At 41.8% G+C, this 25,855-nt stretch overlaps 1 protein-coding gene across 2 annotated transcripts in view; it reads left to right on the top strand.

The window, feature by feature from the left end:
• The first annotated feature begins 2,567 nt into the window (after positions 1-2,567).
• LOC109901729 (platelet endothelial aggregation receptor 1) overlaps positions 2,568-25,855 on the top strand; it is a 39,745-nt gene continuing 16,457 nt past the window's right edge. For both annotated transcript variants that reach the window (XM_031786771.1, XM_031786770.1), the window contains exons 1-2: positions 2,568-2,752; positions 25,724-25,834. In XM_031786771.1, coding sequence (XP_031642631.1) covers positions 25,728-25,834 — 107 coding nt within the window. In that variant the 5' untranslated portion in view covers positions 2,568-2,752; positions 25,724-25,727. The remainder of the gene's footprint in view (positions 2,753-25,723; positions 25,835-25,855) is intronic.

The following is a 25,855-nucleotide window of genomic DNA, read 5'->3' as shown; positions in this document are numbered from 1 at the left end:
GAGATAGGTAGGAGCAAGCCCATGTAATGCTTTGTAGGTTAGCAGTAAAACCTTGAAATCAGCCCTTGCTTTGACAGGAAGCCAGTGTAGAGAGGCTAGCACTGGAGTAATATGATCAAATTTTTTGGTTCTAGTCAGGATTCTAGCAGCCGTATTTAGCACTAACTGTGCTAAATCACAGGAGGTTGGTGGCAAGTTGGTGGCACCTCAATTGGGGAGGACGGTCTCGTGGTAATGGCTGGAGTGGAATTAGTGGAAAGGTATCAAATAAATCAAACACATGGTTTCCATATGCTTGATGCAATTCCATTTACTTCGTTCCTGACATTATTATGAGCCATCCTCCCATCAGCAGCCTCCACTGGTTTGGACTAATGATTACACCCCCAACGTGCAGAATCGGCAACGTTCTGAACTTGTTTCCGGTTTTAGTTGATTAGAAGTGGTTTTGAACTTGCAAATAATCATTATTTAATTGGTAAATGTTGTACTTGTCAGCCAAACTGAACAGAGAATGTGTTGCATTGCCATTCCAATACCAACCCTTACCCAATACATATGTGAAACTCACAGAAGGCTGCTGAGGGGAAGACGGCTCATAACAAAGGCTGGAACGGAGCTAATGTAATGGCATCAAACACATGGAAAACATGTGTTTGATGTATTTGATACCATTACACCTATTCCGTTCCAGTCCTTACCACAAGGCCATCCTCCCCAATTAAGATGCCACAAACCTCCTGTTTTGAAACTACAGTCATTTGAAATGAATGTGCCCTATATCCTTCCAACAGTGGACTCTTGATTAGCCTGTCACAGTTCTGACAGTGGGCCTACCTGCCCCCTTGTTCTTGCAAACCTGCCTCCTAGGGCCCCAATGGAGAAACCCCAAGTTGGGGCCCCAGAGAAAATTGCATTGTGATAACGTTTTCCTCAACAGCTGTTTTCCCAACATTTCCAACTTATACCCATCCTGTTTGTAAAAATGTTGCATGTTTCTTATAATTAATGGAGCCTATGAGAAGACATTGTAATTGTTTTACTTATCATGCTTTGAAAATGTCAATGATTCATAATTAATATCATATTTTATCACAATATTTTAAAGCAGCAGCTTGCCACATGAGTAAGTCTTTCATAACCCACAAGGGGTCATATGAGATAGAGAGAGAGAGAGAGAGAGAGAGAGAGAGAGACAGAGAGAGAGAGAGAGAGAGAGAGAGAGAGCAATCTGAAAATCAACAGATGGGCCATGATCAAGTACATCTTTACATAATATGTAATTTGTCTTATTCCATGAATTTCTGCATGACATGAGCTCAATTGATTTTAATTTAGCTTTTGAGTTTGTGTAGAGACATAGGCTACAGTTCCATTCTAACTGCGTCCCCTGGCTCAATTAGTGCACGTCCGGCAGGTGGACATGATTAGTTCCATCCTACAGGAGTCCACTCAGGCTTTGCCTCATAGGGCCCTGGTTAGGCACTCCAGCCTACAGGAAACCATTTTATTTTTTCCTTGGGCTCTTGGTTTCCTCACGACAAGGATGTGTGCACCATTAACCCACCATGCTGTGCTGTTTATCTGTGTGAACACTCGGCGGTAGGAAAAACCCACGTCCTGAAGTCCCCAGTTATCATCACCAGCCTACTGTTTACCAGGAAACTCTTCTCTTGCTGCCGTACAGTCCCTATATACCACCCAGACACACGGTTAGCACAGCAGTCACAACATATATTGCGAGCCAGAAATACCCAATGTCAATAAAACGTGTGTCCACTGTCTGGTCATGTTTAACATTCCTGTCCTGAAACTCAGTGCCCTACTGAGGAGGGGAAAACCCCAAGGGGAAAGAAAGAAGAGGTCAAGAAGGTATAATGTGCAGTGTGCATATTGTCATTTTTCAACAGGAGTACATTTACATGACTAAACCTTTACAACACCAGGCCTACTATGTTGAATTATTGGTTCTGTACAGTGGTGAAAAATGATTTTAAGATGCCTTCATCAAACACTGCGTCTACATGATGTCACGGATGCACTCGGTCTGTCCTCCATATGAGCCAGTCGTAGCAAACTGATGTTCTGTCTACCTAGCATGCAATGAGTTATTTAGTTTCCCATCGAGTATTCATTGCCGATTGGTCCTTACTTACAATCTGAACCACACATTCTTGATCATATCTCCTCATCCACTTCTTCAGATCTTAAAACAAGGCTACAGTAATGAATAGCGATCATGTAGGACAAAGAATTGAATAAAACTCCAATGTGCACTTTGACGTGATCACCTACTGTATTAGTTCAATCCTACTGAAAATGTACTAACCATATACTTTAGGCCTTCAACAAAATAATAAATCAATTAGCCAATTTCGTTTTTGTTTATTGTGAAAAGTCTAATTGCAATCAAATGTTTACTATTCTATACTTGTATCTCTCTTTCTCTTTCTCTCTCTCTTTCTCTCTCTTTCTTTCTCTTTCTCTTCTCTCGTTCTTCTTTCCTGTCACAGTTTTTCAATTCGCTACATGCCTCTCCTCCTCTCAATCCACAATCTGCGACGACAGACCCTCCCCCGATGGATGCGGCTGAAACCAATGCACTGAAGTTGTGAAGTTATGCTACTGCTCCTTCTTCACTGACTTCATCTGGAACTCATTTTTCACCGTTGGAAATTTGTTATAATATCTTGAGGTAGCCTACTTTGAGATCGCAAATACAGTGGATTAACAACAAATGCTTTTCACCCAGGTGAGTACAGAAAACATATGCGTTTAGAAAACAAACGATAAAGTCTCTATTGTAAAACCAAGATTATGATTATGCCTGATTATTTGCAGATTATTCAAACTGTAGCGGTTATATTTAGATCTGTATGAGTTTTTGAATTCTCTCCCATACTGTTGTCTTGCTCTTTTTACTGAAGTACAACATATACAGTAAGTAGTACATCCTGACATGCCTGCTTATTACCATGTATATTAGTAGATAGAAAATAACACGTGAATACTGAACATTTGTATTTGGAGTGCCGATTTTGTGAGTATTTCTTGTCATTAATGTTTGCTGGGGCATAGCCATATCCTCAGTCTTCATAACTAAACCGGGCCAATTCATATTTTGTTAAAAGGATTAGCCTATAGTCTTGTATGCAAAGCATGATCTGACTATCATAGAGTGCCATCCTAATGTGTATTGTTTGATCAGGCTTGCAGTTGATTGGTTTAGCGTTCAAGTTGTTTCAAAGAGGGTGCCACTTTTCATTTTATTAAGTGCCTCTGGGTTATTCCAAGATCTTAATTGACCTTGAGGCCTATGTTGTGGCAAGGCAAGAGTCATGACTAATGGCAATGAAACGTGGAGATGAGGTGGTTGTCACTTCTAGCAGTGTGCGACACATTGTGACACGGCCTGAGTGACTGAGTCAACTTTCAACTCTTCCATGTGTAGTCTGTCAAGTTGGAAACATACCAAATAGGACAATCATAGGGCAACGAAACGTGGAGATGGACCTGGCGGACCCAGTGGCTTTCATATCTATGTGGAGCACATTTCCTCTTTGGATGACACATATAAAGTTGAAGTCGTAAGTTTACATACACTTAGGTTGGAGTCATTAAAACTCGTTTTTCAACCACTTCAAATCAAATCAAATCAAATTTATTTATATAGCCCTTCGTACATCAGCTGATATCTCAAAGTGCTGTACAGAAACCCAGCCTAAAACCCCAAACAGCAAGCAATGCAGGTGTAGAAGCACGGTGGCTATGAAAAACTCCCTAGAAAGGCCAATACCTAGGAAGAAACCTAGAGAGGAACCAGGCTATGTGGGGTGGCCAGTCCTCTTCTGGCTGTGCCGGGTGGAGATTATAACAGAACATGGCCAAGATGTTCAAATGTTCATAAATGACCAGCATGGTCGAATAATAATAAGGCAGAACAGTTGAAACTGGAGCAGCAGCACAGTCAGGTGGAAGTTGAAACTGGAGCAGCAGCATGGCCAGGTGGACTGGGGACAGCAAGGAGTCATCATGTCAGGTAGTCCTGGGGCATGGTCCTAGGGCTCAGGTCAGTTGAAACTGGAACAGCAGCATGGCCAGGTGGACTGGGGACAGCAAGGAGTCATCATGTCAGGTAGTCCTGGGGCATGGTCCTAGGGCTCAGGTCCTCCGAGAGAGAGAAAGAAAGAGAGAAGGAGAGAATTAGAGAACGCACACTTAGATTCACACAGGACACCGAATAGGACAGGAGAAGTACTCCAGATATAACAAACTGACCCCAGCCCCCCGACACAAACTACTGCAGCATAAATACTGGAGACTGAGACAGGAGGGGTCAGGAGAGACTGTGGCCCCATCCGAGGACACCCCCGGACAGGGCCAAACAGGAGGATATAACCCCACCCACTTCACAAATTTCTTGTTAGCAAACTATCGTTTTGGCAAGTTGGTTAGGATATCTACTTTGTGCATGACACAAGTAATGTTTCCAACAATTGTTTACAGACAGATTATTTAGCTTATAATTCACTGAATTACAATTCCAGTGGGTCAGAAGTTTACATACACTAAGTTGACTGTGCCTTTAAACAGCTTGGAAAATTCCAGAAAAAGATGTCATGGTTTTAGAAGCTTCTGATAGGCTAATTGACGTCATTTGAGTCTATTGGAGGTGTACCTGTGGATGTATTTCAAGGCCTACCTTCAAACTCAGTGCCTCTTTGCTTGACATCACAGGAAAATCAAAAGAAATCGGCCAAGACCTTAAACCTAAACAAGTCTGGTTCATCCTTGGGAGCAATTTCCAAATGCCTGAAGGTACCACATTCATCTGTACAAACAATAGTATGCAAGTATAAACACCATGGGACCACGCGGACGTCATACAGCTCAGGAAGGAGACGCGTTCTGTCTCCTAGAGATGAATGTACTTTGGTGCGAAAATCCCAGAACAACAGAAAAGGACCTTGTGAAGATGCTGGGGGAAACAGGTACAAAAGTATCTATATCCACAGTAAAACGAGTCCTATATTGACATAACCTGAAAAGCCGCTCAGCAAGGAAGAAGCCACTGCTTCAAAACAGCCATAAAAAAGCCAGACTACGGTTTGCAACAGCACATGGGGACAAAGAATATCCTTTTTGGAGAAATGTCCTTTGGTCTGATGAAATAAAAAATATAGCTGTTTGGCCATAATGACCATCAGTATGTTTGGAGGAAAAAGGGGGAGGCCTGCAAGCTGAAGAACACCATCCCAACCGTGAAGCACGGGGGTGGCAGCATCATGTTGTGGGGGTGCTTTGCTGCAGGAGGGACTGATGCACTTCACAAAATAGATGGCATCATGAGGCGGAAAAATTATGTCGATATATTGAAGCAACATCTAAAGACAGCAGTCAGGAAGTTAAAGCTTGGTTGCAAATGGGTCTTCCAAACGGACAATGACCCCAAGCAAATTTGAAAGCATAGTTGTGGCAAAATGGCTTAAGGACAACAAGGTCAAGGTATTGGAGTGGCCATCACAAAGACCTGACTTCAATCCTCTAGAAAATTTGTGGGCAGACCTGAAAAAGCGTGTGCGAGCAAGGAGGCTTACAAACCTGACTCAGTTACACCATCTCTGTCAGGAGGAATGGGCCAATATTCACCCAACTTATTGAGGGAAGCTTGTGGAAGACTACCCAAAACATTTGACGTTAAAGGCAATGCTACCAAATACTAATTGAGTGTATGTACATTTCTGACCAACTGGGAATGTGATGAAAAAAATAAAAGCTGAAATAAATCATTCTCTCTACTATTATTCTGACATTTCACATTATTAAAATAAGTGGTGTTCCTAACTGACCTAAGACAGGGAATTGTTACTTGGATTAAATGTCAGGAATTGTGGAAAAACTGTGTTTAAATGTAATTGGCTAAGGTGTATGTAAACTTCTGACTTCAACTGTACTCTTTGTATGGCTATTTCTTATTGCTATAAAGGTAAGCTATATGTCTTTGTTTTTCACCCAGCTTTACCTTAGGACTGCGAACTGGCCTAAAATCCTCCAGTGTAGTACCCAAAGAGATCTTGTGAATGGAGGCTCTTGGGAGAACCTGGCGCTGTTGCACATAGAAACACTTTACCACTCAACACCTTGAAAGGAAAGCCACCTGGACCTGACAGCACCTAAACTCCCATCTACTGCGGACTTTAAGACAGCTCACCAAAATCCTGAGGAAAACACATTGATATTTGTCTGTAGTATGCTGACCTCTTTACAAAAGTAGATACCCACTGGGCACAGACGTCAATTCAACCTCTATTCCACGCTGGTTCAATTCCATTTCATTGAAATTTTATTTGATTATTTTTAATATTTTTTATTTCACCTTTATTTAACCAGGTAGGCTAGTTGAGAACAAGTTCTCATTTACAACTGCGACCTGGCCAAGATAAAGCATAGCAGTGTGAACAGACAACAACACAGAGTTACACATGGAGTAAACAATAAACAAGTCAAAAGAAAAAAGCAGTCTATATACATTGTGTGCAAAAGGCATGAGGAGTTAGGCGGATAGTTACAATTTTGCAGATTAACACTGGAGTAATAAACGATCAGATGGTCATGTGCAGGTAGAGATACTGGTGTGCAAAAGAGCAGAAAAGTACATAAATATAAACAGTATGGGGATGAGGTAGGTAAATTGGGTGGGCTATTTACCGATGGACTATGTACAGCTGCAGCGATCGGTTAGCTGCTCAGATAGCAGATGTTTGACGTGGAAACATAATTAATTCAACCAGCATGTGCCCAGTGGATAAATCGAGATTCCGTGTGGATTTTTCTGTCTGATGTCCATACATACTGCTCTGCATATTTACAGTACACCTCTTGGACACGTGTCTGTTTGTCTACAGACTGATACTGACATCAGTCAGTACTGTATGAAGATTTGGTGATCTCTTTTCTGTCTGTGGTCTAACTACAGATTCCTCTCTTCAATCAAACAGCTGGAGTTTCTCCATTGCTCTCCTCATACTGGCCTTCTATGACCATCTGTTTCTCCATCCAAGAGGTGAAGTATGGAGGTCTGGTGAGCCATCGGATATGTTTTGATTTGGGATGACACTGGCCAGACACACCAGAGCTGAGGTAGAAATAGGACGAGTAGAGATGAGGTAGTTACAGTATATTTACTTCACGTTAATTTGATCTTCCAAATGGCAGAAACCCTCTGTTTATAAAGGTTTATTGTAATGCCACAGAGTACACTGGGTCTCTATGTGTTTTCTTTTGAAAGCTAGGGCTTTTCATGAAAGGTTTATATCAGGCCACACACCATTTGTGTGTTGTTATTGAGTTGAGATTGTAGTTGTGGATCCTTGCTTGTTTTTTATCCAAACATGTCACTTTATGGACTCAAAACATTGTTTATATAGAAGGTGGATTAATGGTTGTACTGTACAGAGGGCCTGGGAGGTTCTTACGAGGTTTGTTGACATCGTAGTCTGGCAGATTTAATGTTGTCAAATCTACACAGCAAACTCCCAGTTGATTCATAAACCTCCCAAGGATTTCTTTCCCTGCCAAAGTGATTGTCAATATTAAAATTAGTACTCGACTTGATTTGATGATTGGTCAATCTTGTCTTTTCAGTCTTTTGTGCAGATAAATCATCGTAATGGAAAACAGCAAAAAGCAATGGCACGTTCAAAAGAAGGTGACAGAGGTGTAATATTCCTACGACATGATTGTATAAGTCTCAACTCCATATGCTCTGCAGCCGTGCAGATCATTTGGAGCAGATACGACTGCAGCCATGCAAGACGTGGTTTTGGACCGGTTTTTCTGTGGAACATGGACAGTTACTATAGGCTCTGACTCAAATAAACTTTCATAAAGAACAGTTGGATAGAGGATCGGGGGGGGGGGGGGGGGGGGGCTGGAAAGGGCTAATGGAGTGACCACAGAGTACTTGTACTGTGGTGAGTGTCTTTGAAGCTGCTTGTGTTGTTGGTTGGTTGGGTGGGTGGGTGATGTTGGGTAGGGAGGGTGGTATTGTGAAGGGGGTGGTGGAGACGTGTAATTAAGATTTGGGGCCCTGTTCTGGTGCCTCTCGTTTCATGCGGTGTCTATAGAGGAAGGCTGTAGCAAACAGAAACCTGAGCTGTGGAGGGAGGAAATGTATTCCCTTTAACGTCTCATTGCTTTCTCAGGCCGTCTTGAGAAAATGGCTGTGCTTTTTCCACTCTTCGTTTCTTTCAGCAGCTGGTGTGAGGTCATTTATGTAAATGAAGCAAGAGCCATTTCTTTTCCCAACTGTTGGATAAGATGTCATATTTATAATATAATGTGAATTCTGAATGCTAAAATAAAGAACTGTTATGTCATGCTTGGCACCCCAGTGACATGAATTGGTAGAGCCCCACTTGATGTTTTTCCCAGTTCCTGACCTACAGCCAACCCAGTCGTCCACCAGCTGTGTGGAGCAGTGACTCCATGGCTCTCCATCATGCATTTTATGAGATCCCCTCCGCTCACAAACATTTCCATTATTCAGGTCAGGTAATAAAAGGGAGAGTTAGTCACAGAGAAATGCAGAATGAGAGAGTATCCCTCGTCAACATCACCATTATTCAAAACAACAGACTATGTTAGCGTCCCAATGGATTTGCTCTTGGAAATTCTGGGTACAGCAATGCCAGGATGGGTATGATGGTGTTGGTAGAGGATCGTTTTTGTTATACCCGCCAGAATCCCTCCTCAGTTGTGTTTACTTGTCAGAGGAAGGGAAGGTTGGGATGCAGACCTGGGTTTACAGGCAATATGTTTCCTATCTGCTTCCTATTGTTTGTCCTAGTTCTGTCTCCCTGCGCTCCACAGCAATGAGCGAGGGAAAGAGCTATGAGAATGTGGACTTGTGGGGGTTTGGGAGACTGGGGATGTTTTAACTTCGGTTTCTTTTTGCACCCTGGCAGATAAACAGAGCAGAACAAACAAACTATTTGCGTCAAGAGACAGCTTGGCCCCTGTGTTTTATAAGAGGTGAGTGAACACATGAGTTAGTAGAGTCCATATTGAGCCATCTTTTTTTTAATGATAGAATGTATATGATCAAGATGACCCCATTTAAAGGATGCTTTTGAAGTAGTGCTGAAGGAAAGGAAGAAGCAGTAACACTTACTTTTACAGTGTGTTAACGACAAGGAAATTACTTGGTACCTACTCACAGCTATAGCCATTTTATAGTTATTAGTTGTTAGGCTACCATTAGTGCATGCTGCATTTCCACTTCAATTTATTATAATTTTTTTTATACATAAGTTCAGATCTCTACTGATTAGTTCCCACTTTGCACACATGAAAATAAAGTGTTACATTTGTTTGCCGTGTCCTTGATTGGCTAAGATCATACCCAAAGAGGAAGGGATGCTCCTGGCCCCTCTCCTTCCTTGCCTGCCCCCCGCGTTATTTGCCCAGGACGTCCTTTGTGGTGGCGGTGGTGTGCATCTGGCCCTTGTTTCCAGGTCGCCCCCTGCCTCCCTGTTCTGTCGAGCAGACCTGCAGGTGTGACACAAAGCATTTGTTTTACCATATGATTACATTTTGCATAATGACCACATGGCTGTATTTTCCTCTTACTCTTTGCTTTGTATCGCTTTTATGTTTTGGAGCCGAAGTGAAAAAAGTAATGCTGCCACCTATAGGTCTCGAAATAGGTTACAGCACCACAGCTGCGAAAAGCGTAGTCGCAAAGACAAAGGATAGGAACATTTCTAAGGGTTCACCTTCAGGGTAGCACACGTGGCTCAAGTTCTAAAGTGACAAAATACGAAAATGAGTTTGGTCTTTTACTTCCAAATGCTCAGAACGAGTGATATATTTTGGTTATGTGAAGAAAAAGCTGCGATAAAAGGATCACATTAATAAGGAGCAGATTTCCTCCTCGTCCTCCAAAGGCAGTGCACCGAAGGCCAGAGGCAAGCCAGTAAATCTATTGGGTTTAACTGAGAGGAATTTACTGGCCCAGACTGAACTTCCTGGAAAAACAGAGAGGTAGTAGAGATAGAGAAAGAAAGAGACAAGTACCTTATGATACACATCCCCCTCTTAGTTCTTTCCCTGGTTACTGTCCCATTGAGTTATTTATGCTAGCATGTCACAGTACCTTTCTGATGTGCAGTCATTCAGCCATAATGCAGACAGAGGGACGAGTCTGTAGATGCACATCTGCCTGCATGTGTTTAGGTCTATGTCTCTTCATGCATTATGCATAATGACCTAACCACATACCCTGCAGGCTTTTTACATTTAGGGGGTACATGAGGTAAATAAATGCCCAGATGGGACACCATTATTACTCCCCAAACAGGAAATGATGCCCAGAACTCATCCTGTAAATTTAAAGAAGATGAAAAATAACAACAGCAACAGAGAAAAGATATACCAACAGCTACTCAAATGGGTTCCAGCTCGCGCCTGTCTTACTGACTGCAAATAAACTTTCCAGACAGTTACATTAGAAGTGTTGTCTTAATCGAAAGCAGATGCTGCGTGGTCATAGTCTGTTATCGTAAATTGCTCTCAGTTTCATGGAACTGTGAAGTAAAAAAAATAAATAAATGTGAAGGCCCAATGCAGTCAAACTTCTGTTTTGTATCATATTGTACAAGAGCTGATGAAACGAACAATGTAAAAGTATGAACAAATGTGATCAGTGGTATTTCCTGATAGTTGAAGAAGCAAAGAAGCCACTTCTCTCCAGGAAAAACATAAGGGACAGACTGATATTCTGCAAAAGGTACAGGGATTGGACTGCTGAGGACTGGGGTAAAGTCATTTTCTCTGATGAATCCCCTTTCCGATTGTTTGGGGCATCAGGAAAAAAGCTTGTCTGGAGAAGACAAGGTGAGCGCTACCATCAGTCCTGTGTCATGCCAACAGTAAAGCATCCTGAGACCATTCATGTGTGGGGTTGCTTTTCAGCCAAGGGAGTGGGCTCACTCACAATTTTGCCTAAGGACACAGCCATGAATAAAGAATGGTACCAACACATCCTCAGAGAGCAACTTCTCCCAACCATCCAGGAACAGTTTGGTGACGAACAATGCCTTTTCCAGCATGATGGAGCACCTTGCCATAAGGCAAAAGTGATAACTAAGCGGCTCGTGGAACAAAACATCGATATTTTGGGTCCATGGCCAGGAAACTCCCCAGACCTTAATCCCATTGAGAACTTGTGGTCAATCCTCAAGAGGCGGGTGGACAAACAAAACCCCACAAATTCATCAGTGGCCCAGAAGTTAATTGACAGCATGCCAGGGCAGATTGCAGAGGTCTTGAAAAGAAGGGTCAACACTGCAAATATTGACTCATTGCATCAACTTCATGTATTGGTCAATAAAAGCCTTTGACACTTATGAAATGCTTGTAATTATAATTCAGTATTCCATAGTAACATCTGACAAATATATCTAAAGACACTGAAGCAGCAAACTTAGTGAAAATGTGTACTTGTGTCATTCTCAAAAACTTTGGCCACGACTGTATATGACAATCACTTTATAAAGTACCATATGCATTCTTTATGATGAAGTCCACATTTGTTTATGGAATTGCATACATTTATACACTACCGTTCAAAAGTTTGGGGTCACTTATAAATGTTCTTGTTTTTGAAAGAAAAGCTATTTTTTTGTCCATTAAAATAACATCAAATTGATCAGAAATACAGTGTAGACATTGTTCATGTTGTGAAACAAGAAACACGAACAACGCACAGACAGGAAACAATGATACCTGAGGAAGGAACTAAAGGGAGTGACATATATAGGGCAGGTAATCAAGGAATTGAGTCCAGGTGAGTGATGACGTGCAGGTGTGTGTTACAATGGTGACAGATGTGCGCCATAACGAGCAGCCTGGTGACCTAGAGGCTGGAGGGGGAGCACAAGTGACAATTAGAAAACCCTTTTGCAATTATGTTAGCACAGCTGAAAAACTGTTGTTCTGATTAAAGTAGCAACATTTCTTACCTTTAGACTAGTTGAGTATCTGTAGTATCAGCATTTGTGGGTTTGATTACAGGCTCAAAATGGTCATAAACAAAGCACTTTCTTCTGAAACTCATCAGTCTATTCTTGTTCTGAGAAATGAAGGCTATTCCATGCGAGAAATTGCTGAAGAGAAACTGAAGATCTCGTACAGCACTGTGTACTACTCCCTTCACAGAACAGTGCAAACTGGCCCTAACCAGAATAGAAAGAGGAGTGGGAGGCCCCGGTGCACAACTGAGCAAGAGGACAAGTACATTACAGTGTTTAGTTTGAGAAACAGACCCCTCTGAAGTCCTCAACTGGCAGCTTCATTAAATAGTACCCGCAAAACACCAGTATCAACGTCAACAGTAAGAGGCAACTCCGGGATGCTGGCCTTCTAGGCAGAGTTGCAAAGAAAAGCCATATCTCAGACTGGCCAATAATAAGAAAAGATTAAGATGGGCCAAAGAACACAGACACTGGACAGAGGAACTCTGCCTATAAGGCCAGCACCCCGGAGTCGCCTCTTCACTGTTGACGTTGAGACTGGTGTTTTGTGGGTACTTTTACTGCTTCTTTAATCAGCACAAAAGTTTTCAGCTGTGCTAACATAATTGCAAAAGGTTTTTCTAATGATCAATTAGCCTTTTAAAATGATAAACTTGGATAAGCTAACCCAACGTGCCATTGGAACACAGGAGTGATGGTTGCTGATAATGGGCCTCTGTACGCCTATGTAGATATTCCATTAAAAAAACAGCTACAATAGTCATTTACAACATGAACAATGACTACACTCAATTTGATGTTATTTTAATGGACCAAAAATGTGCTTTTCTTTCAGAAACAAGGACATTTCTAAGTGAACCCAAACTTTTGAATGGGAGTGCATGTGTAGCCCGACATTATGAGGAGGGTGTTGTGTAGAGGTTTGACTGATCCGAGTTTATAACCCCTTTTTCTCGTTCTCAAAAACAAACTTCACACCTTACAGACTCATAACTCTTCACTGTCAGGCGCCAAGGCCTTTTTTGATCATGGCATCATGTGTGAAGTGACTCAACGGGTAGTATAACAATAGGCTTGTGGGGTCCAGGGCACCACAGAGACCTTCAGACTATAGGGAACGTCCTGTTGTAATGTCACCACCATATTGTAGTAGGAGAGGGGATTTTACTACGGGGTATGGCAGGAAGAGCAAAGGAAGGGGTAGTTCTGAACAAGCAAGCTACTGATGATGATTCATGCTGTCACAGCAGAAAAATCAACATTCCTGTGAATGTTTCAATGGTTATGATTATCAGGATGTCTAGAAGTCATAACACAAATTGTGTAATTGTGAAAATCTCAAATGATTTAGATATTTATTGTTTCGTTATTCAAGACCTGTATGTCAGGAAGCTACAGTATTTCTTGAGGATAATTATGGTAAATATTAATCTACAGTGGAGGATTCGGTTATGAATGGGGTTATACCATTAGTGGATTGTTCAGAAGAAACTGTACTAAACACCTTGTCTCCAGCATGGAGGTTCATTCACTATGAAAGCTCACTGTACACGCATGGGGTCTCTAGAATAATACCACTTGATTCTATGGTAATTTCATATGGTCTCTAAAATAATACCACTTGATTCTATGGTAATTACATGTTCAGAATCCTGAACTGTTACTGGAGCCTTCTAAGCGATGGTCTCACGATAATGCCAACGGTGTGGTCTTTCTACCGTGTTCTTCAAGCCTGTGTTTTCTGGTTATGGTTTGTGGAAAGCCTTTTTTATTTACAAGAAGCCCAAGTGTCTCTGCATACATTATGATCCCAGTACATTACGGCGCATATAATTACTGCTCTGTATGGTCATGTCCCTCCAAAACCTCAGCCAGGGCCTCCATTTTAGTTTTTCCACCATTTCATATAGTTAAGTTTGCATAGAAAATACTATTTATACCCTGAACAGTGCTTTTTTAATCTGAGGTGAGTGTTTTGGGGTGTACTGAACATGTACATGTGCATGTGTTTTTATTCTGGCTAGAGAACTCCGAAGTGTTTGTGTTTGTGAGGACCCCTACACTTTCTCTGACCAACGAAACCACAGTCACTCTGCCTGTGGTTATGGTCTGGAGTGTGCCGGCCCTAGAGGTAGTTTACATTATGTGGCTAGCTGGTTGCAGACGAGAACACACAAGCCCTCACTGTGGAGCAATGCCGCAGGGATGTACTCAACTTGGAGAGAGAGGCCTCAACTTGGCCAAATGCCCAACACAACAAGAGAGAATATGTTCCCAGAGTGTCAGTACAACACGTTTCAGTTGGCCAGGCATTGATACCAACCTTATCTATAAGATGACGCCGAAGAGGATGACTGACGTTTTACATGGACATCAGAACAGCAATTACTCACCACAAACTGTAAGAAGCTTTTTCCTTTAACGAGTCCGATGAGAAGGATATACTGCTTTCCCGGGGGGAACAGGCCCAAATCCCAGTCATTTGCGTAAAGAAAAGACGGAGAAAAAGAGGGCGCAGGCTGGACTGCCTTCTGAGAATCCGTAGGCGGGTGAGTAAACTCCCACTGCCATCCGTTCTACTTGCTAACATGCAATTATTTGAAAATAAAATTGATGACCTACAATTATGATTATCCTACCAACAGGACATTAAAAACTGTAATATCTTAATGTTTCACAGAGTCGTAACTGAACAGCGTCACAGATAATATAGAGCTGGCGGGATTTTCCATGCACCGGCAGAACAGAGAAGAAGCTACGTCTGGTAAGACGAGGGGTGGGGGTGCGTGTCTTTTTGTCAATAACAGCTGGTGCGCGATGTCTAATATTAAAGAAGTCTTGAGGTATTACTCGCCTGAGATAGAGTACCTTATGATAAGCTGTAGACCATACTATCTTCCAAGAGAGTTCTCATCTATATTATTTGTAGCCATCTATTTACCACCACAGACCGATGCTGGCACTAAGACCGCACTCAACCAACTCTATAAGGCCATAAGCAAACAAGAAAATGCTCATCCAGAAGCGGTGCTCCTAGTGGCCGGGGAATTTAATGCAGGCAAACTTAAATCAGTTTTACAAAATGTTGTGCAACCAGAGGAATAGAAACTGTAGACCACCTTTTCTCCACACACAGAGATGAATACGAAGCTCTTCCCCGCCCTCCATTTGGCAAATCTGAGCGTAATTCTATCCTCCTGATTCCTACTTACAAACAAAAACTTAAGCAGGAAGTACCAGTGACTCGGTCAATACGGAAGTGGTCAGATAACGCGGATGCTACACTACAGGACTGTTTTTCTAGCACAGACGGGAATATGTTCATCCAATGGCATTGAGGAGTATACCACCTCAGTCATCGGCTTCATCAGAAAGTGCATCGAGAATGTCGTCCCCACAGTGACCATACTTATATATCCCAACTAGAAGCCATGGATTACAGGCAACATCTGCATCGAGCTAAAGGCTAGAGCTGCCACTTTCAAGGAGCAGGACACTAATCTGGACGCTTTTAAGAAATCCCGCTATGCCCTCAGAAGAACCATCAAACAAGCAAAATGTCAATACAGGATTAAGATTGAATCCTACTACACTGGCTCTGACGCTCGTCAGATGTGGCAGGGCTTGAAAACTATTACGGACTACAAAGGGAATCCCAGAAGCGAGCTGCACAGTGATGCGAGCCTACCAGACGAGCGAAATGCCTTTTATGCTCGCATCGAGGCAAGCAACACTGACGCATGCACAAGAGCACCAGCTGTTCTGGATGACTGTGTGATAACACTCTCGGTAGCCAATGTGAGCAAGACCTTTAAACAGTTTAACATTCACAAAGCCATGGGGCCAGATGGATTACCAGTAAGTGTACTAGCATGCACGGACCAACTGGCAAGTGTCTTCGCTGACATTTTCAACCTCTCCCTGACCAAGTCTGTAATACTTACATGTTTCAAGCAGAGCGCCATAGTCCCTGTGCACAAGGAGGCGAAGGTAACCTGCCTAAATGATTAGCGCCCTGTAGCACTCATGTCGGTAACCATGAGGTGCTTTGAAAGGCTGGTCATGGCTCACATCAACAGCATCCTCCCAGATACCCTAGACCCACTCCAATTCGCATACAGCCTAAACAGATCCACAGATGACACAATCTCAATCACACTCCACACTGCCTTTTCCCACCTGGACAAAAGGAACACCTATGTGAGAATACTGTTCATTGACTACAACTCAGCGTTCAACACCATAGTGCCCACAAACCTCATCACTAAGCTAAGGACCCTGGGACTAAACACCTCCCTCTGCAACTGGATTCTGAACTTCCTGACAGGGTGGTGCGTACGGCCCAGTACATCACTGTTGCCAAGCTTCCTGCCATCCAGGACCTATATAATAGGGGGTGTCAGAGGAAAGCCCATAAAATTGTCAAAGACTCCAGTCACCCAAGTCATAGACTGTTTTCTCTGCTACCGCATGGCAAGCGGTACCGGAGCACCAAGTCTAGCGCATCCATTTGTTTTGTACACTGCTACTACTCGCTGTTTATTATCTATGCATAGTCACTTCACCCCTACCTACTGTACATGTACAAATTACCTCAACTAACCTGTACTCCCACACACTCTGACTCGGTACCGGTACCCGCTGTATATATCCTCGTTATTGTTATTTTATTGTGTTACTTTGTATTATTTTAAATGTTTTACTTTAGTTCATTTGGTAAAGGGTTAAGGGCTTCTAAGTAAGCATTTCACTGCAAGGTCTACACTTGTTGTATTCGGTGCATGTGACAAATACAGTTTGATTTAGATAGCATATGTTTGCAATATGTGTGCCCTGCATGCCCGTTCGGTAATCCGGCCCTGCTCACACACAGGCCATGGGCCCGTTGCCTGACAGAAAATGATATGGTGCGTGTCCCTCCTTTCCCCTAGATAGCATATGATAGCAAAATGTGTAGAATTGCTGGAAATTAGCTTTAAAACTGCTAAATGTTCTCTCAGCCTTATGACAGAATGTGTAGAATAGTATTATGAAACTGCACATTGTTCTCTCTGCACCATGGCTTATTTCCCCTTATTTCCCCTGGAGGTCGGTGGCCCAGGGCCCCAAATGCGGTATGTGTATGCGGTATCTCACTGTATGTGAGGCAGAAGAAGAGAAGTGTGAGGCAATAGAGTTGACATACAGACGTAGGTTCTGTTTTATTTTTCCATAGCAACTACTCTGATTTAACAAAGCGTTAGAGAAGTGTTTTATGACTCAAACCGTGGCATAGATTGGCAGACATCATTAAGTATACAGAATGTTACTGTATTGAAGAGGCTGTTGCTGAGAAGGGTTGTGTTGAATCATATCCAAAAGGCTGACCAAATCAAACAGATTTCCTGAGGTTCCATAACATTTTTAAAGAAACAGACACCCAAAAGTGATATATCAAAAGTTAAGAACAGGTCAAGTTCAATAAATTATTTTTGGTCTTTTATCTTTTGCCATAAAAGTTGAACTAGTGGCCAGTTGATAAACTTAAACCAGGAATGGGCAACTGTGATGGGGCTGGGGGCCACCATCTGAACTCATCACGAGGGGCTGCAGTGGCTCGCGGGTCTGCGTACCCACATCCATATTCACACACGCAGTCAGAGCCAGCCCTAGCCTTTTGGCGGCTCTAAGTGACATTTTTTGGGGGCCCTAAGTGACATGTTTAGCTGTAGGGTGGAGAGAAATGTTTGCAGTTTTTAATATGATATCAGAGTGAGAGTGACTAATAAAATCAATGCCCCCCCCGGGTCTGTAATTAGACCATGATTACTACTGGTTTAGATAACTGGCTAGACTAATTTACCAATCAATTATTTGATTTGATGACATGGGCTAAATGAGTGACGGTCAGTGACATCTGATGCACGACCAAATTTCCAAATTCTACTATTCTCACTCTCAACAGTAAGTTGAGACCCCGACTGAGTTTAAAATATACATGTTTTATTTAATTTTAGGTTGCTCCGTGGGTCTACAAAAACGGGCCACTAAGATCAGCCGAGGACGATACACATCATCTAGAATACTTCACTCAAGTAGAGGTTCCCACAATACTCTGGTCCCAAAACAAGACAGAAGTTGAGTTGAAGAGTCATGAAGAAAATAAGAAGTACAACATTATGATTGAGGAAATTAGACATAGGGATGACATACAGTTGACATAGGGACCATTTGATTTGTTTTTCAATAGCAACTACCCTGATTTAACGTAGAATTAGAGAGATGTTCTATGACTCAAACCTTAGCATAGATTAGCAGACACCATTACGCATATGTCACTGTATTGGAGAGACTGTGTTGCGTTGAATCGCATCCAAAATGTTTACGTCTGTGCTTTTTCGAGAACATTCAGCGAAACAAAAGCATCAAACAGATCTGCTGAGATACAATAACAATTCTGTAAAAGGAAGACAAAAGAAGCAGACACCCAAAAGTTAAAGGTGTCTTTTTTTCTCTCCGGGTCAAAGGTCAAAGTTCAAGAACTCTTAGTTAATTCGCATGAATCCTACAGAAGACAGCACACTCTGCAGCTCCAAGCTCACTCAGCAAAATACAGCCTTCTGAAAAGTAACTTCCCAAAAGATGAACCCCTCCTCTTTCCCTCCATATCATCCCTTTGTCACGCAAATCATATGACAGCCATCAACAGCATATGAGCTGCCAGGACAAGACTTTCCACTCAGAATGTTTCAGTGTGTAGGGGATGAGACTTGTGGTCCGGTATCACCGGTATCACTGTGAATACCCGCAAAATGTGTCATGTTCAAGAAACAATAAAAGATGTAATGGATAAATGCAAGAAATTGACCAAATCAACAATTACGCACCACATATATTTCTGATTTGCAAAAAACGTTCATGTTTCAGAAAGTATGAATTTGAAAGATTGGGTGTGGGGTGGTGTGTAGTTGTTCCGTCAAGTCCCCATTCTCCCAAAGGGTTGTTGATGGTGCCTACTCCCTTTGCCCCCACACCCGCCCGCCCACCTAACATGTGGCATTACAGCGTCTAGGGAGTGTGTGCCAGCCTACCCGTGGTCGAAGGAGCCGAATCTCTCATGCACGTCATGAAGAAATTCCAGATGCAAAGGATTATGGGATGATATATCTAGTTTACAGTAACTGTGTTTTAATGGAGGGTATAGGGGGGAAAGGGGGTGGGGGCTAATGCTGCAGATTCGGGACTATAGACTGTGGTTAGAGTGACACATCAAGCTCTCCATCTTATTCACTCCAACTGGCAATGCCTGTCAGCTTGAGAGCACTTTTATGGATTTGTTCTTACAGTTCATATGTAAATTGATGACACAAAGTCTAAAGCTTGAAATGGTTATATTTGTCCTAAAAAGGCTCTTGATACCACTAATCAGGGGAATTGACATTCAGAAGCGTTCAGCCAATTATAGTTTAAGTTTTGGTTGTTACATTACCTAAGTGATATGCATTGAAACTCATATATGATTTAGCTCAAGCTTTTTGAATAATATTTTCTGTATAATGTTCAACTATAGTGTTCAACTATAATGTTCAACTATAGTGTTCAACTATAATGTTCAACTATAGTGTTCAACTATAATGTTCAACTATAATGTTCAACTATAGTGTTCAACTATAATGTTCAACTATAGTGTTCAACTATAATGTTCAACTATAGTGTTCAACTATAATGTTCAACTATAATGTTCAACTATAGTGTTCAACTATAGTGTTCAACTATAGTGTTCAACTATAGTGTTCAACTATAGTGTTCAACTATAGTGTTCAACTATAGTGTTCAACTATAGTGTTCAACTATAATGTTCAACTATAGTGTTCAACTATAATGTTCAACTATAGTGTTCAACTATAATGTTCAACTATAGTGTTCAACTATAGTGTTCAACTATAGTGTTCAACTATAGTGTTCAACTATAATGTTCAACTATAGTGTTCAACTATAATGTTCAACTATAGTGTTCAACTATAATGTTCAACTATAATGTTCAACTATAGTGTATAATGTTCAACTATAATGTTCAACTATAGTGTATAATGTTCAACTATAATGTTCAACTATAATGTTCAACTATTGTGTATAATGTTCAACTATAGTGTATAATGTTCAGCTTCTGAATGTCATCTATTATGAAAATAGTGCAGCTGGTGACATTGACCTTTGATTGGTTGTTGTTACCTTATAAGTATCATAGAATCATATATAGGAGTTGGCTGTTGAATGGATATCAACCTCATTATAAAGTGTTGACTCTTAGCCCATCGTTTTGCGCAGTGCAGACGTGGCGAATGCAATACTGAAGTGAATAAACAGTTTTCCTGTGTAATTTTCTCTCTTTGGCTTCAATAATTTGGGACATTTGGACATTTAGAAATGGCATTCATATTATTGATCATGTAACATTATTATAGCATTTTACAATGACAGGAGATTCCCAAGAGTAACTTTGAGAAATGACTGTGAACTTGAGACTTCATAGTGTGTAGTTTAGTTTCTTAGTCTGGCTTAGATATTGCACCCCTCTATATGAAAATCAAGTTTTTATTGGCGTCCATCTCTCCTCCCTCTCTCTTTTCTCTCTCTCTCTCTCTCTCTCTCTCTCTCTCTCTCTCTCTCTCTCTCTCTCTCTCTCTCTCTCTCTCTCTCTCTCTCTCTTTCTCTCTTTCTCTCTTTCTCTCGCTCTCTCTCTCTCTCTCTCTCTCTCTCTCTCTCTCTCTCTCTCTCTCTCTCTCTCTCTCTCTCTCTCGCTGTCTCTCTCTCTCTCTCTCTCGCTGTCTCTCTCCCTCTCTTTCTCTCTCTCTCGCTGTCTCTCTCTCCCTCTCGCTCTCTCTCTCTCTCTTTCTCTCTCGCTGTCTCTCTCTCTCTCTCTCTCTCTCGCTGTCTCTCTCTCTCTCTCTCTCTCTCTCTCTCTCTCTCTCACTGTCTCTCACACTGTCTCTCTCACTGTCTCTATCTTTCTCTGTCGCTCTCCCTCTCTCTCTCTCTCTCTCTCTCTCTCTCGCTCTCTCTCTTTCTCTCTCTCTCGCTGTCTCTCTCTCCCTCTCGCTGTCTCTCTCTCTCTCTTTCTCTCTCGCTGTCTCTCTCTCTCTCCCTCTCGCTCTCTCTCTCTCTCTCTCGCTGTCTCTCTCTCTCGCTCTCTCTCTCTCTCTCTCTCTCTCTCTCTCGCTGTCTCTCTCTCTCTCTCTCTCACTGTCTCTCACACTGTCTCTCTCACTGTCTCTCACACTGTCTCTCTCACTGTCTCTCTCTCTCTCTCTCGCTGTCTCTCTCTCTCTCTCTCTCTCTCTCTCTCTCTCTCTCTCTCGCTGTCTCTCTCGCTGTCTCTCTCTCTCTATTCTCCTTTTCTATTTTCTCTTTCTCACTCGACCTGTCACCAATCCACAGCCAATGTTTTTCTCTCAATTTTATTTTCCTTTGCGACGCTCTGTTCCAAAGAGTGACTAATATTTTCTACCTCTATTAACATTTCAACCCCAAAGAGAGAGAGGAGTAGAGGGGAGGAAAAAAGGCAAGCTACATTTGAACAGTGCCATGTGCAGTGTCTAGAATTTCACCATATACTGACAGTATAAAAACAACTCTCTACTCTAAAGAACATTTGAATGACACTAAGTGGCAGTGTTTTTACAACTAATGCCGGTTTGCCTGAGGCTGATGCCATGTAGGTGTTTGTACACATGCATATACACACACTCTCATTCAAATAAACACATAAAAGAACACACACATACATGTAATAGTGCCAGACATGCACATAAACATATACAGTTCACATTGCTGTTGTGATTTTAGTTGTCCTTGATGTCCTTTGTTTGTTTTGCCTTGTTGTTTGCTGTTTTCTTCTGTCTTTTGCTTTTTTCTCTTTAGTCCATTCTCTTGGTTGTTGGTGCATTGGGTGGGGTTCTTGGGGGTGGGGAATGGAATTAATTGTATTTAAAAATACATAAAAAAATATTCCTTGGGGGGGACTGTGGGAGGGGTCTCGAATGGTTGAGGGACAACTATTAGGGAACTGTGGGGGGGATCTTGGAGGGTTCGGGTTCACGTTTTTGGCCTGGTGGTAGATCGGTCAATTTGCCCTTGAGCAGGGCATTGACTCTGGTTGCTTCTGTGTGTCGCTTTGAATGAGAATCTGTTGGATGACTGGTATGATGTAGTTGTTGAGCGGCTTCAATGCAAGTATATTGTATGTTTCGAATAATAAAGAAATAATATAAAATTAAATTTAAAAAACTCTCTACTCTTATTTAAGGAGCATGTTATCCAATAGCGACCATTAAGACCCCACCCCACTCAGGACTGGATTGTCTTGGAAGACAAGATGCTTTAGGATGCTCAGTAAATGTGAATGAATCACTATTGCATGAATATTTCATGGTTCAAATGATGGTAAAGATGAAATAATAAATATGTGTGAGTAGCCTCCTGAGCTGTCATTAAATGAAAACTGTGAACGCAATCTGTGTGAAACCAAATCAAATATTTTTCCTTAGTCTCATTTCTGAGGCTTTTGCAAGAGTCATGACTGAAATTGAATGGTAATAACATGCATAAGAGTGTCTCGGTCTTGCAAGATTAATGTGACACGAGTACATCTGTTTTCATTTGGGCCTTGTTTCCATTGAAGTCCCTGTGCAGTTCTGGAAAGAGCATTGTGGGGCCCTTTTAAACATTAGGACATTCTCCAGTTGGTACGATCGGCACACGCGTGGGCCACTTGTTTAGATCTGTGACGCTTGACATTGTGAGCCAAGAAGAGTCCAATGAATTTGTGAATATACTCAGATACTATAAATAGTCTCTCTGTACTCGTTTCAATGTATGAGACTCATTTTGTGCATGGAACGTTTTAAGAACATGAAAAACAAATGAGCTGTCGATGAAACTATTAGAAAGTGTGTGCGTTGTGCTGTGTATTCCTAGACTCTTTTTTTTATTGAGCCACATGAAAGTCCAATTGAGATGGTCTGCTTTGCTCATTGAAACTAACCAAAAAAGCCTTCGAGTGCAGGCCGCTGCATTAGAGGTCCAGAACCACCTCTGTACCATTCAAGGCACATAGAGACGTACCTCTGGTCCAGACTACACCCCGGACCTAATAGATAAGTAGAGCCAAATCTGGTGCCCATCTGCACTTTTAACATAATAAATAATAATAATAAATATATTTTGTCATCTGTGTATGTTTTTATCTTATGTTGATTACATGAAGCAACACAGAAGAATAATCTTGATTTTTATAAAAGACGATGGAAAAAAAGACGATGAGGATTAAGCTAATAACTGTAAGTTGAATTTTATAAGAGTGTGCTCTCAGCAGCAAAGGTTTGGGCAGGAATCAGTAATCAACCCACATGTATGGGTGGAGTTGCAAATAAAAGACTACTTTTGGGGGGGGGGGGGCCTGAACCATTTTACCCTCTCTGAGCAGGGGTCTGCTACCTACGTACCAGTTATGTCTACCGACCTACCGTTCAATTTAAAGGTAACCCAAACATGTAATGTGAACTGCGCTGCCTTTACTTTCAGCCAGAGCTGTCTCTCTTCACGTCTGCACTCATTAAACCTACGTTCTCTTTCTCAGCACTTAAGCATTCCCATGCGGTTTCAAGACTTTGTCTAATGAAGATCAATTAAAAAGAAAAAAGCTAATGAAAAATATTTACTCCAGTCCAATGAAGTGGCTGCTGAAGTCGATTGCTCCTCTTAATAAAAACCATATGCCTGTTCTTATAAAATTCTGTTTTTGTGGTGCAGCTTTTTAAGGCGTTAGAGTGTGTGCCAGAATGTGTATTATCTCCTGACACAGAGGACAGGAGGGTTGTGAGGGGTGATATATCAAAAGCAGCAGATCAGTGAATGAACATGATTTATGTTACAAGGAGAATTGTGCCAAATCAACTCATAGCTACAGCTGTAGGTTTAGTGTGACTGCTGTGGTGTGGCTGCAGTTTGTTTGTTACTCTGATTAGGAGAATGCTTAGGCTGAAGCCCCTAAAAGGGATCCCAGCATGGCATTGTTGAAGAACCACACCCTTACATTGTGGGGGGAGAAAGAGACCTTGTGAAGGGCTAGACCTAGACTTATTGAAGTGGCTTGTTGTTCCTCTCTTTGCTTGGCTGAACAAAAATGCTAAATATCTCATTTGGAATAACCATAGAAATAGCTGAATACCCCTTGACCAATTTTATGTCAACATGAGTCCATCCTCCAAAGACCGTCTTTTTCCCAAGATGAGGGGACTGGCCCTTCAGTCGACACCCATGCTATAGTGCTCCTGAACTTCCCAAAATGTCCATGGGAGTTTTTGGGGGAAAATACTTTCTCTGTGCCGGCCTCCCTACCGCACCTTGAGAGCCTTCTCCGGTCCCCATCACTGGGCGTTGCCCTGGGTCTGCGTTTTGATTGGATCCAGATGGTGTGAGTGTGGAAGGGGACATGGCAGAAGAGTGTGGAGACTTCTCTCCAGCTCTGATTGATAATAGCTAGGATGGTAGCTGGAGTCGTATTCCTCCCCCCAAATCCATTTCTGTCTCGCTCGCTCACTTGCTCTTTCTCGCTCTCTCACAGATTCAGTGGTGGAAAAAGTATCCAATTGTCATACTTGAGTAAAAGTAAAGATTCCTTCACAGAAAATGTCTCTAGAAAAAGTGAAAGTCACTCAGTAAAATACTACTTGAGTAAAAGTCTAAATGTATTTGGTTTTAAATATGCTTAAGTATCAAAAGTAAATGTAAATGGTTAAACATACAATCATTTCAAATTCCTTATATTAAGCAAACCAGACAGCACAATGTTTTTTTTACGGATAGACAGCGGCACACTCCCAACACAATTTACAAACTAAGCATTTGTGTTTAGTGAGTCCGCCAGATCAGAGGCAGTAGGGATGACCAGGGATCTTGATTCATGTGTGAATTGGACAATTTTCCTGTCCTGCTAAGCATTCAAAATGTAAGTACTTTTCGGGTTGAGGGAAAATGTATGGAGTAAAAAGTACACAATTGTCTTTAGGAACGTAATGAAGTAAAAGGAAATGTTGTCAAAAATATAAATGGTGTAGTACAGAAAATGACTTAAGTTGTACCTTAAAGTATTTTTACTTAAGGACTCTACACCACTGCTCAGATTCCTCTGTTCTAAGTTGCCATATGGGGAGAGTAGGGAGCGCGATGGGGAGGGTTTTGGTACGCGGCTCAATGCTGGCCCGCTGCCTTACCTCTGCTTAGTGTTTAATGAACTCTTTTACAAGGGGTAATGCTTACCATGCTTTATAGATGCTGAAAATATCATTAGATTCCCCTTGGAGTGAAACTACAGGAAGGTTTCAGATAAATGTTCATATTCTTTACATTGTGAAGTGTTTGATATCTTTGTAATTCAGATGGCGGGCTAAAAGCAGTGCCAAACAAAAAACAGACAAGTATCAGTTTATCAAAGTCCGTATGATTTGATTTGCTGTTTAATGAGAGAAAAAAAGATAGGTATTTGATTATCCCCTTTCCTGCTAATAACCTGATCCTTAATAACTAACCCTCTCCTCAAATGTTGGTCCTCATGCTTTCGATCTGTAGCCTATTATCACTGCTATTTCTCCCATAGACAGGCATTATAAATATCCTCCATAACCTTTTTCCTCCCTTTCTCTCCTCAGGACCATGCAGTCACTGCAGACCTGTACTGTCCTGCTGGTTCTGAGCGTTCTGATTGGCCTGTCCTGGTCTCTGAACCCCAGGGACCCCAACGTGTGTAGCCTATGGGAGAGGTAAGTCAGTGTAGCTCATCT

The sequence above is a fragment of the Oncorhynchus kisutch genome, linkage group LG13 (assembly GCF_002021735.2).
Source record: "Oncorhynchus kisutch isolate 150728-3 linkage group LG13, Okis_V2, whole genome shotgun sequence".
Lineage (NCBI taxonomy): Eukaryota > Metazoa > Chordata > Actinopteri > Salmoniformes > Salmonidae > Oncorhynchus > Oncorhynchus kisutch.
The sequence above is the reverse complement of the archived record's forward strand: the minus strand, read 5'-3'. Positions and strand labels throughout refer to the sequence as shown.